The sequence below is a fragment of the Hemibagrus wyckioides genome, linkage group LG22 (genome assembly GCF_019097595.1).
Source record: "Hemibagrus wyckioides isolate EC202008001 linkage group LG22, SWU_Hwy_1.0, whole genome shotgun sequence".
In the NCBI taxonomy this organism is placed as follows: domain Eukaryota; kingdom Metazoa; phylum Chordata; class Actinopteri; order Siluriformes; family Bagridae; genus Hemibagrus; species Hemibagrus wyckioides.
In genome coordinates, this window is record NC_080731.1 from 11,904,606 (window position 1) to 11,921,125 (window position 16,520).

Sequence of the window (16,520 nt, forward strand, 5' to 3'; positions counted from 1 at the left end):
TTCATTGTCTGTACTGCTTATCCGATCTATCCTCGGGACACGGGGAGCCTGTGCCTATCTCAGGCGTCATCGGGCATCAAGGCAGGATACACCCTGGATGGAGTGCCAACCCATCACAGGGCACACACACATTACGGGCAATTTAGAGACTTCAATCAGCCTAGAAGCATGTCTTTGGACTGTGGGAGGAAACTGGAGTACCCGGAGGAAACCCACACAGGCACGGGGAGAACATGCAAACTCCACACAGAAAGGCCCCTGCCTGTTCAAACCCTGGATTCGGACCCAGGACCTTCTTACTGTGAGGCAACAGTGCTAACCACTAAGCACCCATCTGTGGATAAATGCAAGCTTTCATGTCCTTCATGATGATAATAAGAACAAGGTGCATTTATCAAATTCTGTATCAGTTGAACTGCATACGATTTACTTCTTATCTTAGACTTTGTAACTTGGTGCCAGCGTGTAGCTTATTCACGACCAGAGAGAGAGAGTTAGTTAGTTAGTTATGGAATAAAAATCTCGTATTTGTTATTTAATACCAATTTAGTGATGTATTTTTTTTAAGCTTTTTTTTTAGAGAGAGAGAGAGAGAGAGAGAGAGAGAGAGAGCCTGAATGTCCACGGAGTGAGAAACATGGACAATTGCCCCTAGCGGCTAAACAAATCTTCATCCACTAACTCGCCATGGATCCGTGGTGTAACGGAGTTATAATGTTATGTACAATTTTGTTAATATATTGTATATCCATAAGTGATTGTTTTGAGATGAAAACGATATATTGCACCATATCCGACAGCTGTGACTGCGACTTTAAACCTAACATACAAGGTACGTGCAATGAATTAATACTGTTATTATGCTAGCTAGCATGCTAATTTAGCTGAAAGTGTCAGTTTAGCTTGCTCTCTACTAGCTAGCTAATAGGTCTATGGTTTTACACTGTAAAGTAACTAAAGTGTTATTTTTTTAAGGCTTCAAAAAGGTTAATTCCATGTATGTACTATTTATACAAAAGGTTTTCGCGTTGCTAGCTATATTGTTGGCTACAAAATTGGAACTTGGTTATTATTATAAGCTAGCCAGCTAATGAATGAAGCAGAATATCAAATAATAGCTTATGGACAGTTTTAGAGAAGTGTTTGCATTTTATTCTCTCTTGTCCTGTTGTTATAAGACTTAAGAAGGAGAAAACTGTCGAAACTGAATGAGATTACCAAACGTACAAACACTCCCACAATACAGACTTATTTCATAAACCTAATTGAACTTATTATAAAATATTATATTGTATTGAAATATGCGCAGTAATATTCTGCCTCTTGTTACTTGTGCTTTCTAGTCTTGAACATTCCACTGGCAAGAGTATATTGGGTTAAACCTGATCACAGGTCTCAATAACTCTCACAGGAGTTATTGAGGTTTGGGATTTAACCCATTCACTTTAAGTGACCAGTCACGCAGCCAATTAATTCCAGTAACTCAGTGTACTCTTCAGTTTCTCCTGGTCAGCATTATGGTGTTTCTGGAACATTATGAGCAGGGAGAGGTGAAGTGAATAACACTGATTACCTCCTCATCATGGCACCTGTTAGTGGGTGGGATATATTAGGCAGCAAGTGAACATTTTGTCCTCAAAGTTGATGTGTTAGAAGCAGGAAAAATGGGCAAGCGTAAGGATTTGAGCGAGTTTGACGAGCCAAATTGTGATTGCTAGATGACCGGATCAGAGCATCTCCAAAACTGCAGCCCTTGTGGGGTGTTCCTGGTCTGCAGTGGTCAGTATCTATCAAAAGTGGTCCAAGGAAGGAACAGTGGTGAACCGGCCACAGGGTCATTGGCGGCCAAGGCTCATTGATGCACATAGGGAGTGAAGGCTGGCTCGTCTGGTCCGATCCAGCAGATGAGCTACTGTTGCTCAAATTGCTGAAGAAGTTAATGCTGGTTCTGATGGAAAGGTGTCAGAATACACAGTGTATGATGGGTCAGGGCTGTTTTGGCAGCAAAAGTTGGAACAACACAATATTAGGCAGCTGGTCATAATGTTATGCATGGTTGGTGTATGTCAGACTGCACTATCATGCTGTCCTCCATTTATGTAACAAAGTAAAAAAAAAGAAAGAAAGAAAACATTTACCGACTTATGGAGGTCCCTGAACACCACATTGAGAACCATATGTATCTATATGCTTCTGCTCAGGAAATCTATTGCTGTTTATACCTTCTATCACACAGGTTTGGAGTGGGACCTTTATAAAAATCTGTATGGGCAGCATTTGGTGCAGGACATTGTATCAGAGTCAGTCACAAGCTTCCTGCAGAAGCAGAGTCCAGACCGGCCGCTGGTTCTTTCCTTCCATGGAGCATCAGGGACTGGAAAAAGCATGGTGAGCGCTATGCTGGCCCGTCACCTGTACGGCACCTCCATGTGCAGCCCATACATCCATCAGTATGTCCCCACGCTGCACTTTCCACTTGCTAACCGCGTGAAGCAATACAGGGTAAGAGTATTTTTATTACTTTTAGATCTTTTTTTGCATGTATCTTGGATCCATACTAAAAGTGTTTATTCCAAAACAAAACTTTATGGACATCTTACTTTAAACTAAAATGTATTTTTCCTTCTTAAATTACTTTCTTACTGGGACTGTAGAAAACTATAAACTGCTAAACACTGTCCTTTTATTGGCACAATATGACAACACCTGTGTAAAAATTTTAGCAGTATAGCATTCAGAGAATGGCGACTCTACGTTAGTCCACACCCTCACCTACTACAGTCTGGATGAATTATGGCATGTTTCGTGTAGAAATGTGTAAATAGAGGTATATCACAGGCATACAGTAAATAAGGGACTAGTTGGCATTTCATTTATAATCTTCATTCAGACAAACCAAAAACATTTTTATGAGCACAGTTTTGTTTTCAAGGTTATCGTTGGTGAATTCTTTATGTTCCTTTATGGGCCTTTTGTAACACGTTTGCATATTACTCTTTCACGCAGTCAGATTTGAAGAACTGGATTCAGGGAAACCTCACAGCCTGTGCTCGCTCTGTCTTCATCTTCGATGAGATGGAGAAGATGCCTCCTGGAGTGATTGATGTTTTGGAACCGTTCCTCGGGCCTTCGCATGTTGTTTTCCAGACCAACTACCGCAAGGCCATCTATATTTTTATTACGTAAGTCTCAGAGACTCAGAGTAACATCTTGTTCCAACGTTAAGCATAAGCAGTTGAGAAATAGAAATAAATGAGATATTGTCAGATTCTCTTGTTGCCTTTGTTGATGTCTTGAACAGATTTTACTTATCATCTTTTCTGGAGCATGCTTTTCTGACATGATATTACTTTGCTCAATCTAGTACGGCCGGTCAGGAAGTTATTAACAAAGTGACTCTGGAGAACCGACAAGCAGGACGAGACAGGGAGGAAATTCAGGCAAAGCAGTTGGAGGAGGCTATTGCAGACGCTGTATACGACAACAAAAAAAGTAAGTGTGCAACACAGAACAATACAGACCAGACCTAGTTTTTGTTTAATGAATGCAAGGAATGCATCTAAGATTAATTTATAGTTTATACTGTAGTTTATTCTGTAATCTGTTCAAAAATAGGTACACAGTCCTGACACATCATGCAGAACCAGAATATGCTTTGTATTTTCTTGAAAAATAAAAAAGCAAATTAGTATTAAAAGGTATTATTCCTTCTGGAATTATTACTCAAGTTTCTAATAATCAGTCAATGAAATGGTATATTTTATATTATTTTTTCTTTCAAACTGCATATTTTGTGTAACATAAAATGGAGAATTAAGTTGCCTTCATCTGCCATTTAAAATGATTAAAAGGGTTTTTGACATTATTAAGACTTTGCAACTTTGTTTTCTCGTGAGCTAACATCAATCTGCTTCATTAGTATTCAGTCATTCCCACTCCAAGTAAGGTATTATAAAAATATGGAGATACAGGGTACTATTTAAGAAAGATGTGAGTCATTTTAAGATGAATGTCCAGTAGCTGCATAAACTATTTTTAAAGAGTGCTAACCCTAAATCGTATACAGTTTTCTGGATTATTTTATTGAGCTTCTGAATGAATGTTGTTCCTTAGGTGGATTCTACCATTCGAATATAATCTCTGCAAAGAGAATAACCCACTTTGTGCCCTTTCTGCCCTTGTGTCGGCGACACGTGGAGCGCTGTGCCCAGCGGGAACTGTGCCAGCGCGGCGAGTGCCAGCGCAGAGACGTGGCAGTGGCAGTAGGGGGCGCCATGTCCTACACACCACAGGATGGGCAACACTTCTCAAGCACTGGCTGCAAGCTGGTACCTGCTAAAGTCAATCTCTTCCTATGAGCCCTGGGAGTGAGACGAGTGGACATAACAGGAATATCAGACCAGCTGGTGTTCAGCTGTGCCAGTGTGCAGGAACAGATTTTGCCTTTTGTAAGGATACTGGTTGAAAAGGACCAAAATCAGAAGTATAGCTCTGAGGACTGGCTCTAAGATAAGTTTACAGGAACTAATCACATGCTGACTATCAGGGGATCAGTCGGTGTATAAAGACACAGGTAAATGACCTTGCAGGCGAGGATTGCTTCTATGAAAGAGAGAGTGTTTCTGCAGCTGCTCTGCATGTACCAAACACACAGCGGTTATGCTGCTGATCATTGTAAGGGAACAGATGTACAGAGCTGCAGTCAGCTGACTGGACAGCTTTGCTCAATTAAATGTGAGTGATTTTGTCTAACTACAAGATTTTTTTTTTTAGCTGACTATACAACCTTTTTAAGTGTTATTTATAACTCGGAGAATTGGCGAATTTAATTAGTGAAAGTATAGAAGGTACATGATGCCAATCCAAAGTTGGGACTTTTTATTTTATCACTCATTTATTGTTTTTATTTTATTTTTAAGTTTTTACCCAAAAAATGTATACAGTACCTAGAGTTTAAACTGTTATATCTTAACTGCATATGTGTTTATAGGTGGTGTGTTCAGTAGTAAACACACATTCAATCAGTTCTGTCCAAACTTTTAACTGGTACTGAATGCTGCAAATGAAGTATTGTATTTTTACATTCAGTGCATATATTCATTGTATTACTCATAATTATTTCCTTCTTTTATTATTGAATTTTAACCCATGTTTAAAAGTAAGGATTATTCCGAATGGTATTTTCTTAATGTATTTTTCCTGAACCACTGAGATAAGCTAAGCTAAAACAGGGCTAAACAGCCCACAATGTCATCTGAAATCGTTGGGCTTTGCAGTCAGATGAGCCTCTGTCTCAGTGTGTAAGATTTGATCAGCCACATACTGTGTGAAAAATATGTCTTTGGTTGGTAAACAAAGTACTAATTTAGTCTCTTACAGTGCGACGTTTCATACACAGCATCTGAGAAACTTTAAAAGTTCAAACTGGGACTTCTAATTCAAACGTGGTATTTTTTAATACTTCACTATATTGATAATACAAGTTGCCAAGCATTGATAATACAAGAATACTATCAAACACACACTACTGAACTCAAAAATCTTTTTTTTGTTGTTGTTGTTGTCGTCAAGGGCAGAATTGGCAATTGCAATCAGGCATGTTCACTTTGGCCCATGTAACTTATGATGATAGTGATATTTCTCTCTCATCGCTGCCATAGGTTATTTATTTGAGCTGATTTTAAGGGAGTTCATAAAATGAAGGAAAAAAAAGTACTGTAATAATGTGCCTGAAACAGATTAAAAACTTGAAATTGTAAGTCTACTGGTGTGTTTGATTTCTTCAATCAGTGTGCTCCAAATACATAGTATGTACAGTGAGGTGAAATAAGTATGCAAACACTTTTGGAATTTAATACACTTTCTATGCATCTATCCATCCTGAATTTACACACAAATGTCCAAGGTTACTTCAAGTTGCAAGGCTCTCTCTCTCTTTGATGGTCTCACAATTTCAAAATCTTCTGCAAATAAAGTTAAAAGAATGACTAGGCCATGCAAGCACCTTCACCTCCTTTTATAGAATCCAGTCTTCAGTTATTTTGAGTGTGTTTGGGTTCAGTGTCTTGTTGAAATGTTTGTCTTCTCCCTAGACTCCTAGACTTTCTTGGCACAATGAGATTGAATTTATCTTTAGAATGTCATTGTACATTTAATCCAATCATGATTCCTTCAGTGATGTGTAATCCCCCAGTATTACTTGCAGAGAGGCATATCCATATCATGATGCTCTCACCTCCATACTTCTCTGTGGGTATGGTGTTCTTAAGATCTGCCAAAGATTTCTATATTGTTTAATTTTTTGTTCTGATTTCTCTAAATGTTTAGTCACATGTGCATCTTTGTAGCCTTGCATGAGTTGGAGGAATGGAGATGATTGAGGTGAAGTTTGTTGCGTATTGTTCTCTTTGAAACTCTTGTTCCTACTATTGCCTCTGAGCACCATTCGACCTCTGCAACTAATCCAGAATGCAGTTTCGAGACTTGTTTTCTCCTAGTTCTCCTACAGCACCCCGTTGCTACACTCCTTTCACTGGCTTCCTGTAGCTACCCGCATTAGATTTAAAACTCAGATGCTTGACTATGAAGCCAAAAACAGATCAGCACCCACTTACCTAAAAGTAGTTATCACTCCCCACACTGCACCATACTGCCTCCGATCCTCTAGCACTGCTCGACTGATCCCACCATCTCTCAGGGTACAAGGAAGGCATGCATCAGTACTATTTTCTGTTCTGGCACCAGGCTGGTGGAATAAACTTCCCCTAGATTTCAGAACAGCTGAGTCACTGGAAGTCTTCAAACAACATCTAAAGACCTACATCTTCTTGTAGTACTTGAAGTAGCACATAAAAACAGAGATTTTATTACCTCCCCAAACAGAGTTGTTAGACTGATGGTATTTTTAGTCTGTGATCTAGTGAATAGGTATCAGGATGCATTCATTAATAGAGACATCAGAGCATTTCTGTTAGCCATTCTGGATAAGGGTGTCTGCAAAAAACGCTGTAAATGCAAATGCTGCCTTCAAGTCATCCTGTAACTCTCTCTGTCGAGCTATACATGCTACTCCTGATCTCCCAGTGTTCCTGACCGCTTCTCTTCTCTGGACCTGCCTGAGGCCCTACTTTTGGTTGGAGTCTCATCACTTGGTTGGTGCTCACTGCTGCTGAGGATGGCCCCACATGGACAACCTGGAGATATGTGGAACTGCTGAGGATAGAACAACTTGGAGACTATACCACTGTTGCAGCGGTCAGCTTTGTGCTCAGGTCTCCATCATCCCACATTTATGACTTCAACAGAAAGGAATTAGTGTTAAATCTATCATAAATTTTGAAATTATGCTGATTTATAAGTTGCTCAAAAGCTCCAGGTTGCATAATTCCACTGACTATATACAGTTGTGGAGAGGACATTATTTATAATCACACTCTCCAGTGTCACCAAGATAAAGATGAGTTCCCTTTTGAGTCTCAATGTCTCATCTTAGGGAGTTTTTCCATGCCACCATTGCCTCTAGCTTGCTCATTAGGGATAAATATAAATTGAACAATAGACTTTGTCTTTTTTTATTTTTCTTATTTTTATGTTGTGAAGTACGTCATGGTGGCTCTGAAGCTTTTCCCCATCTATTGTTTTAATTTGTTTATTACTAAAATATGATTTGATTTATTTTTAGATATTCTTTACAGATAGATTTTTTATATCTAGTGTTGTTTTATATCTAATATATATATAGTGTTGAATACTTTTTCATTATAAATTTTGTTTTTTAAACTTATCTTTGTTTATGCTTATGAATGCATACATTTCTGTTTTATATTTACACAGTAAGTATAAAGTGAAAAGACGTCTAATTCCGAAGCACATATATGCACTGGAAGTATATTAAATAACAAAGTATGGCAGTGTTTGTTTTGCCTCCTTGTATTCACACTAGTCACGTATTTGGTCTTTGCTTACAAAGATGTTTGATTTGTGTATTTGCAGAAAACCGTTCAAGTGACATCTCTGGATCAGTTTACAAGTGTGTTTAAAAATATGATTCCTAAGATGCCCAGAAAGGCCCTAGATCCTGTAACATTAAGGTTGTTTATTAATATCTTCCTAGCTTTCGTCACTAAAGGAAGATCTCTGCTAAATCCCCATTTCGCCAGCTGTTACAGGAAATTAGTGATTTCTCAACAGGAAATGAAGAAATCTGAGATTCTGTGTGGTGGTGGTCTTATAAGCTGGATATTCAGGCTGACTTAAAGCTTTTTTAGAAGGACCTATACAAAGGTTTCTTAGCAGAGGATAAAGTTCTTACAAGTTAGCTTTTCTCTCCATTACACCTGCATACAAAAGCCTAGCATAATACCCACTCTGACAACTTCATCAGTCCTCATCCTTATGTACAGAGAGGAAGACCGCAGTGAAGCACCTCACTCTGAATGCCCTTTCACCTCGGGGTACCGTTTAAGGAAGGATTTTCCAATGTTGCAATGTCCTTACAAAAAAAGCTGGCTGGGGATAATACCACAGTGACCCCTGTCCACTTCTCCACACTTGGTTTGACCCTCGTGCCCTGGTTCACACGCTCTCCAGGACGGCTGTCCTCCACCGGCCTCTGGCCTGTCCATTCACACACCTCTCCCTTCCATCCCAAATCAGGTTTAAAAAGGCACCTCACCACCTCCCCCAAGCAACAATGGCCCACAGCTTTCCCCTCAACATCTGTGAGTTCCCCTCTGTCTCCTCATTTTCTCTCTAACCGCTCCATTATTAGCTCCCTTTCACTTGTAAATGTGGCTGGTCACAGCGCTGATGGTGCTTTCATATGCGTGGCCGGGGTCAGGGGAGAGCCAGTGGCCGGCCAAGGGGTGGGACCGGGGCTGGAGAAGGCTCTGTGTGGCCCAGGGATGAGGGAGCATTGCCACAAAGAGGGAAATCCTTTTGAGGTGCAGTCATTCGGGACGGTTGGCAAAGGCAACTTTTGCTTCCCTCAGCTCAGAGCTCTGCTTTGGTACAAAAGTGTGTTGAAACATTGCAAGACAACTATTGACATTCAGTTTCTCTCAACTAGGACTCTGTTACATTCTACTGGACACTGTCTCTTTTCTTTTTCATCCACAAATCCAAAAGCGGTCATTAAGCACCATTGTAAAGGCCAGTATTAATTTAGTCTCACATTGAAATGTTTACACTGTATCTATCCTTTGTGTGATCATTGGGGGGATTGTATGCCATTTCGTTTCCATTCTCAACGCAACAATGGGTGGTCTTGGTGGCAGTGCAGTCTCCAGGACAACAGGTGAACAAAGGGTGACGGGAGGAGGGAATGCTGGGAGAGGGCTGGAGGACGCAGTCAGGATGCCCTTGGCCTCTATGTGGTCAGTAGGGGATATGGGCCTCTCAAGGACATGGGAGAAAACGACTGTCAAAACAGTTCCCTCTTCCTATAGCCCAAAATGATTGATAAGCATCCACCCCTGAGGGAATCCCCCTCAAAAAAAAAAAAAAAAGCTTTGACATTGTCACATTTCGCTCTTTCCAGATGATATATTGCCTCGTTTGCTCTCAGGAGAAGTCGCAACGATAAGAGTATCCACTGGCACAGCAGTAGGGCAGTGTTGCTTCTCATTTCAGCTCACTGGCTCTTTGCATAAAATGAGGTCGTAAAACTTTCAAATCAGCGTTGCTAGTGCTGAGGAACAACATCTGTGAGGGGGTTCATTCTTGTTAATGTTCTGTATATATGTATGCAACTGAATAGCTTTAGGAGAAGTGAACATTCATTAAAGAAATTGTAGGATGTGCTTTATTTGTCATACAGCTTTGTATAATGCAATTAATGAAATTGTTATATGAAAATTAATATTGAAATTTTGTAATGAAATTACTGTCTGGAAAGCTAATAAGGAGTGCATGCATTCGCCAGATATATGGTGCTATACGTAAAAAATATTACTATACATTATTTACATGAGATTTTTCTAAATTCTTTTAAATTTTATTATATTACAATACTATACTTATCTTACTCATGGAGTGGTATGTATGGTATGTATGTTTTTTTTGTCATGATACATTTTTGTTCCTGGAACTATCTATGCTAGATGACGCTAAAATATTTTCAATATAAGTTGTTTAATGGTAAATAAAACAAATATAATTTTAAACCTAACTGTTTTTATTGTATGGCCTCAGAACTGACTTAGTATTTACTAGTGATGCTTATTTTAGCTTGCTAGTCATCTATTATTACAAATAGCCAAAAACACACAAAGATGATATACCGAGGGGGTCCAATTCAGTTCGGAAGGGTGTAGGCCTACAGAGGTGATCGTTTTCTTCTTCTAATACATCACACTCAGTCCATGATGGGTTTCGAAATTAGCTGTATCAGGTGTGTTAAATGAGGTAGAATGAATGAACTTGCAGATCTCCCACTGGTTCTGCGGGACTGAAGCTTCACTTTAAAGTGTGCATAGTATATACTGAACTATATATAACGGTAGGAACCAATGTAGTGTGGAGCTGTAGCATGAATTTTCGAGGGGCGAAAAGAAAGTGGGACACAGGAAGCTGAGCTGGAGCGTATACAGCTCTGTATCCTATGTGTGTGTGGTTTGTGCTAATTTTGTCTCAGGGTCATTTTCATTTAATGGTGTTGACTCTTCTATTTTATGGGATGTACAATTAATTTATAAATAATGAGTATGAATGAAATGTGAATAGGGCTAATTATACAAATTCTTAGTGCAACACTGTTCAAGTGGAAGACAATATCTCAATAGGTTGTATCTGTATAGAATTAAAATTATAATTTTATATCACACCCCATTACACACATCCTTGGCCATTAAAATTCTGCATGCATTATTAGAATTAAAATGTGGCATCTTGCAATTTGTATTTTTCCCCCAAAATAAATTACATAAAAAACAAACATATAATTGATTTTATTTTTAAAAAATGCACTCTGATAATGTAGTCAATTTATTTGTCCTGTTTGATTTTTAATTTAATCTACTTTATCTCTTTCATTAATCCAGTAAATATCCTTATAATACACCACATAATTAAATGCACAAAAATCTGTTTTTGTTTGTTTATTTGTTTTGTTGTGGTACATTACTCACCAGCAAATTCTTATTCAAATGACCAACCAATAAGTAAATGAATAAATAAGATATTTGCATAATTTCAAATGATCTTTAAATTACAATATTTGTTTTATACCATTTAAATCCATATTAATAAACCTATTTTTATTAGCGCGTTATAAGCGATTTTTCTCCCGTTCTGCTTTAAATGAAATGATCTGACAAATGTCTGGAGGCCTAATCTGCTTTAATCCGATTGTATTCACACGCCTATTTTACTCCACATTGATACTTTCTCTTTATTCAACGTCAATAAATTTGACATACTGATTAAATCGTTTCCCAAAAAAACCCTGCATATTTTTTTTGATTGTTATATTTGCGACAATTCGTGCGTTATAAACATGTAATAACATAACCACATATAAAGAACTGAATTCGTAGAAGTGAGAAGTGACAGTCATGTAAATGGTTTTCTTTATTTAAATACAAAAGTGTATACAAAATTGTTGGCTGTTTATATGCTGTAAAAAAAAATCATATTATAGTTACAGAGCATAATTTGTACTGGGAAAACTGCTAAATAATAAATACAAGCAAAAATAAAATCCACGTGAAGATGTTTTATTTAATATATCTCCAATACCTGAAGTTAAAGTGGTGTAAATCATTTAGATAATTTTTTTAATTGTGTAAAGTTAGCATGTTTTTAGTTTGGCTGATTAAATATTCTCCCCCAAAACATTTTAGTTTTCTGATATTTATATATTTTTTCGCAGTCATTTGTAAATCAGCAGTTTTGGACATTTTTACACGTCAGCACTAAAAAAAAAAGGGCAAAGCGTTAAATAACATCATACACACAGTGTGACATTCTAGAGTTGATATAGACAATCGATTTCAGGGAAACGTTGTGCAGTTTTATGCAGAAGACGGAGCAGTGTGAACCAGCAGCAACAGATGTCCATGCACAATTCTCGATTTACAACTGGTCAGTCACAAGAATTGCGTTTGGACAATCAGTAGCTCAGGCTCCTATAAAGCGCTCAGACAGACAGCACTCATAAACAAGCATTTACAAGCACATTTCCATGGATTACTAGTAAAGAAGAAGAATCCTTGGCACATCCTGGAAGTAAAACAGGCCATATATATAGAATATAGAGACACTATCTCTAACAGGTTAATAAGCTATTTTTGGAAGAAGAAAAAAGAATGTTAGCAATACTGTTAATTCATGACATACCTATTATTATTATTATTATTATTATTATTATTATTATTATTATTCGTTTACCAAAATCCTGCTGAAATAAGTAGGGGGGAAAAAATTACTTTTCCTTTCAAAGCATTGGCTTAAAAAAAAAAATAAATCTACGCATTGCTGGATATCAATATCTTCATAATATTCCATTTAATTCTGACTATTTTTCCCGGTAGATTTTCAGATCATTCAAAATATCATTAAGAAGGATTTTCACTCTGCATTTGCAATTTGCTGATTTACAAATTGCAAAGCTATTTCGTTTCCGTTCAGCCAAATAAAACTGCATTTCGTTCACGATGACCCATTTGTCCCGTATGGAATAGGAATCGAGTGGATTTGGGAACGATGAAAAGGAATAATAGTTAAAAAACAAAAAACAAAAAAAACGCTATGTTGATCATCCCATGTGTTTGGTGGTGCAGCGTCTCGAGCCGTTAGCCGTTAGCCTAGCACCGGAGAGCGAGCCGTTCGCCATTTCTGCACCTGTTAAAGATGCTCAGTGTCTCTGTCAGCACAGCAAACAGCCTTGGATCCCGCTTTCCGACACGCGCCCGAAATTCCTTGAGGCAGATCCGTATCGATATTCATCTGCTGCATGGAGACCGGGCAAGCTGGGAAGAGGAAGAAGCACACACAAAATAAAAAAAAAAGTTCTTCAGCGCATTCCAGGTAAAAATGCGTTAATGCTCGGTGTGTAGGCTGTAAGCGGAGCAGCACAGAGTTATCCCAGACTGAATGAGCTCCGTTGCACGAGGCGAGCTATAAAGCAACAGGAGAAAGCAGCGCGAGCACATCCGTTTCAAAGGACGCCTAAGAGACTTCTGACGCTGACGCCAAGAGAGAGAGAGAGAGAGAGAGAGAGAGAGAGAGGCGCTGGTGCTCGCATGGTACGAGCTTTCAATGACACCACGGCGCCCATTAAAATGGCCATTGTGAGGCAGAAGGGCTGAAGCTGCTCTGTTTCATTGAGAGCCGCAGCTGCCCCTTAAAGCCACAGAGCAATTACAATCCAGCACTGTACACTCGGTGCCAATTACGCATTGTGCAGCGCGGTGACGTTTGCCTCTCGTTGTGCGCCCCGTACAAAAGGATTACCTGACACTCTACCACAAAGCGAGCTGTTCATTAACAGTTTGTAAATGGACTGTTTTTACAGGCACGCATTAACGCCTTTTAAATGGAAGTGTAATTTGTTAAGCACTCAGGGCTTAAGCGTACTTCACTACAAGATCATCATATCAGCAGTATTTTCTTTCTTCTTTCTTTCTTTCTTTTTTTTTTTTTTGGTAATGGACAAGATGTGAATATAACTATTTTCCATTGTCTCTCTCCAAAAATCATAACCCAGACTGGTTAAATGACGTCTTTTCACCGCATGATAATCTCACATCAGGCTTTATTGTCATTCCTCTCATCTCAGACAGATGTGGTGTTAGAAAGAAAATGTAGTTCAACATGAGTTACACTGAGTTACACCGAGACAACATGAGAAAAGAGAAGTAACACAGTGACAGACGGTGCAAAACACAACAAATGCAAACAAAAGTTTATACTATAAGCTGTATAATAAAGAGCAACACTATAATAAAAATAAAAAAAAACTATATTGCACTGTACTGTTGAATCCTGCAACATGAACATTAAGTGGATTGGGATTATGGATTTGGTCAATATTATGTGAAGTATCAAAGAGCAGATTATGTTTCTATAACACGTTTTAATAAAAACTAAACAAAACAAAAACAAAGAAAGAAAGAAAGAAAGAAAGAAAGAAAGAAAGAAAGAAAGAAAGAAAGAAAGAAAGAAAGAAAAAAACTCAAACCTGATTACTGCCAAGAGAATCCTACCAGGAGGTTTATGATTTTTTTTTTTTTGGTTTGTCTTTATTAATCCACCCTAAAAATATAGATCTATTCAAGTTTGATGATTTGAAATATTATTATAATATTATATACTTTCTTCAATTTATAAAACAGATCATTTTGGAGAGGGAAAAGCTCCATCTAGCATCTTTTACTCATGGGAAGGAGTAAAAGTAGAACCTTAGTCCATGTAAAGAACCCCAGAGGAACCCTCTGTACAATAATAAGGCTCTTTAGGATTTGAGTGTTGAAGTGTGTGTGATTTTGACATACAATAATAAATGGCTAAGAGTTCTTTCTGTGTAGATGAGTGCAAAAGAGCCTCTTAATTTAGTCAAGAAAGTTAAGAAATTTAAAACTGTCCAAAGAATGTTTGCAAAATTCAGCAAAAACATCCCACTTCAGAAATTCAAAAGAAATTAAAATAGAGTTACTGTGCACTAGACTTTAATTTTATATTGTTAGAATTGAATAATTAGTAGAATTGCACAATTATTATTGAATAATGATCTACTGAATACTGAGTACTGTACAGTTGCAACATAAAATCAAACAATGTTCCGTATGTGTGCTTTTGCAAGCGTCTTTTGCCAAACTGTGCAGACCCCCAGTGAGCCACGCTAGACTCTCTACTGAATAAATTAGCAGTTTTCTATTAGCCTAGTGACCAGCCGGCCCATGACCTCTGACCTCCTAGGGAAGGATTGGTAGAAGTATGATTGATCTGGCCAAAGCTGCCACTCAGTGAAGCTGGGAAAAGTGTGTGAAAAAGAAAAGCTGAAAAGAGTGTGTTTTTTCAAGGCTCTGAAGAGAGAATGCAAGAGATCTATCATAAGTATTAGAAGTGAGGCTTGTTTTCCTTCCACTATTGTCTCTTTTAGTGAAGGACGAGCTTTAGATGTCTGATCTTGAGTTTTTAATTTAGGTTTGCTGCCAGACTTTGATGAAACACACTGGTATGTAAGCTTACACACTTTATATCATGTGTTTCAAATTTCTAAAACATCAGCTTGAATTAGAGCCTCATTGTGTATGAGTGCATTTTATTAATGATTTGGATTACAGCACATTTGGCACTCAAAGAGCTGTGTGACTATATAAAAACTGCTGGATAAACTTTGAAAAAAGCATACATTTAAATAATACGAAAAGGTTTTCTGAAGGTTTTCTGTGGGTACATTTAGGAGTGCTACATATAACCATCAGAAAATTTAATATTTAATTATTTTATAATAAAAAATCCCTAACTAACTATCTCAAAACCCACTGAATAATGAATAATGAAGGGTACTTTTCTTTCCTAAAAGTGAACAAATGTGTAGAGAAACATAATAAACAATTCTGGACAATAGAATTAACTAAGTTCTTTTAGTCCAGGGTTCATCTACATCCTTTTATGAAGGATGTTTGGATAATTAAGGTTTTACTTCCCCTTAATTCCCTAACAGAGAACACTCTCTGACAAGTAAACATTCTGTTTTAAGGTTCTTTAAAATAAGTGATGCCATTTAAGAAATATTTTTAGCTTTCCAAAAGAACCTTTTTACTTTGAATGGATCTTTAACCAAATTTTTTGGTGTCATAATAAACCTATTAAAAATTATTTAAATTATTATAATTAAAAAAAATTATAATTGACTCACAAGAGTAAGTCTGGGGGATTGGAATAAACTAGCACTCACTTCTCGACAATGACTAAAAGAACAACTTCACATTTCTAACTGGTTTAACTGATGTTTTGCTGTTAGATCCTGAAAACAAAAGAGCAAGAGAGTCTTTCCTCAATCTCCATTTTCCGATGACCTTCAGTGTATAGACGTAGAGAAGACAGCAAATGATGGACCCGGTGTTCCAGAATGCAATGCAACTAAAATTGCTATTCAGTTGTTATGGCAGAGAGTGCTTGTACTAATGTACAGGATGATGAGCGTGACAGCATTTGATGACGGTTTTAGCTTTGGAAGCTGATCTGTTGAGCAGAGGAGATGAGAGAGCTGGACAAGACTAAATGCTCTCTTTAGGTAGAAATGAATTCCCACTGGCATCACAATCAGCAGGGAGTCAAACAGTATTGTGTGTAATATAGAAAAGGAATAAAAAATAAAGTCAGTTAAGGATTATAAATTAAATATTGTATGCTACTGAGGATTACATGTTAATTATATAAAAATTATTCAAGTTGGTTGGGTGGATTAAATGACACTCAGAATGGCCTGCAAATTGAAAACAATTATCCAGATGCGCTTTATACAGTTTTTTCTGTTCTCCTTATCTTAACTAAGGGAACTTGGCTTAAACACA

At 37.7% G+C, this 16,520-nt stretch overlaps 1 protein-coding gene across 1 annotated transcript; it reads left to right on the plus strand.

Moving 5' to 3' along the window:
- The first annotated feature begins 644 nt into the window (after window positions 1-644).
- Window positions 645-5,759, plus strand: tor2a (torsin family 2, member A). The gene is made up of 5 exons (XM_058375731.1): window positions 645-832; window positions 2,237-2,502; window positions 3,007-3,182; window positions 3,365-3,492; window positions 4,114-5,759. Exons 1-5 carry the CDS (start codon window positions 688-690, stop codon window positions 4,356-4,358), a joined length of 960 nt encoding a protein of 319 aa, XP_058231714.1. The 5' UTR covers window positions 645-687; the 3' UTR covers window positions 4,359-5,759.
- Window positions 5,760-16,520: the final 10,761 nt, after the last annotated feature.

Coding starts and splice junctions, on each gene's coding strand:
- tor2a (XM_058375731.1), top strand. CDS start 688: ATGGATCCGTGGTGTAACGGAGTTATAATGTTATGTACAATTTTGTTA. Junction 3,183..3,364: donor GCCATCTATATTTTTATTAC/GTAAGTCTCAGA, acceptor TGCTCAATCTAG/TACGGCCGGTCAGGAAGTTA. Junction 3,493..4,113: donor TGTATACGACAACAAAAAAA/GTAAGTGTGCAA, acceptor GTTGTTCCTTAG/GTGGATTCTACCATTCGAAT.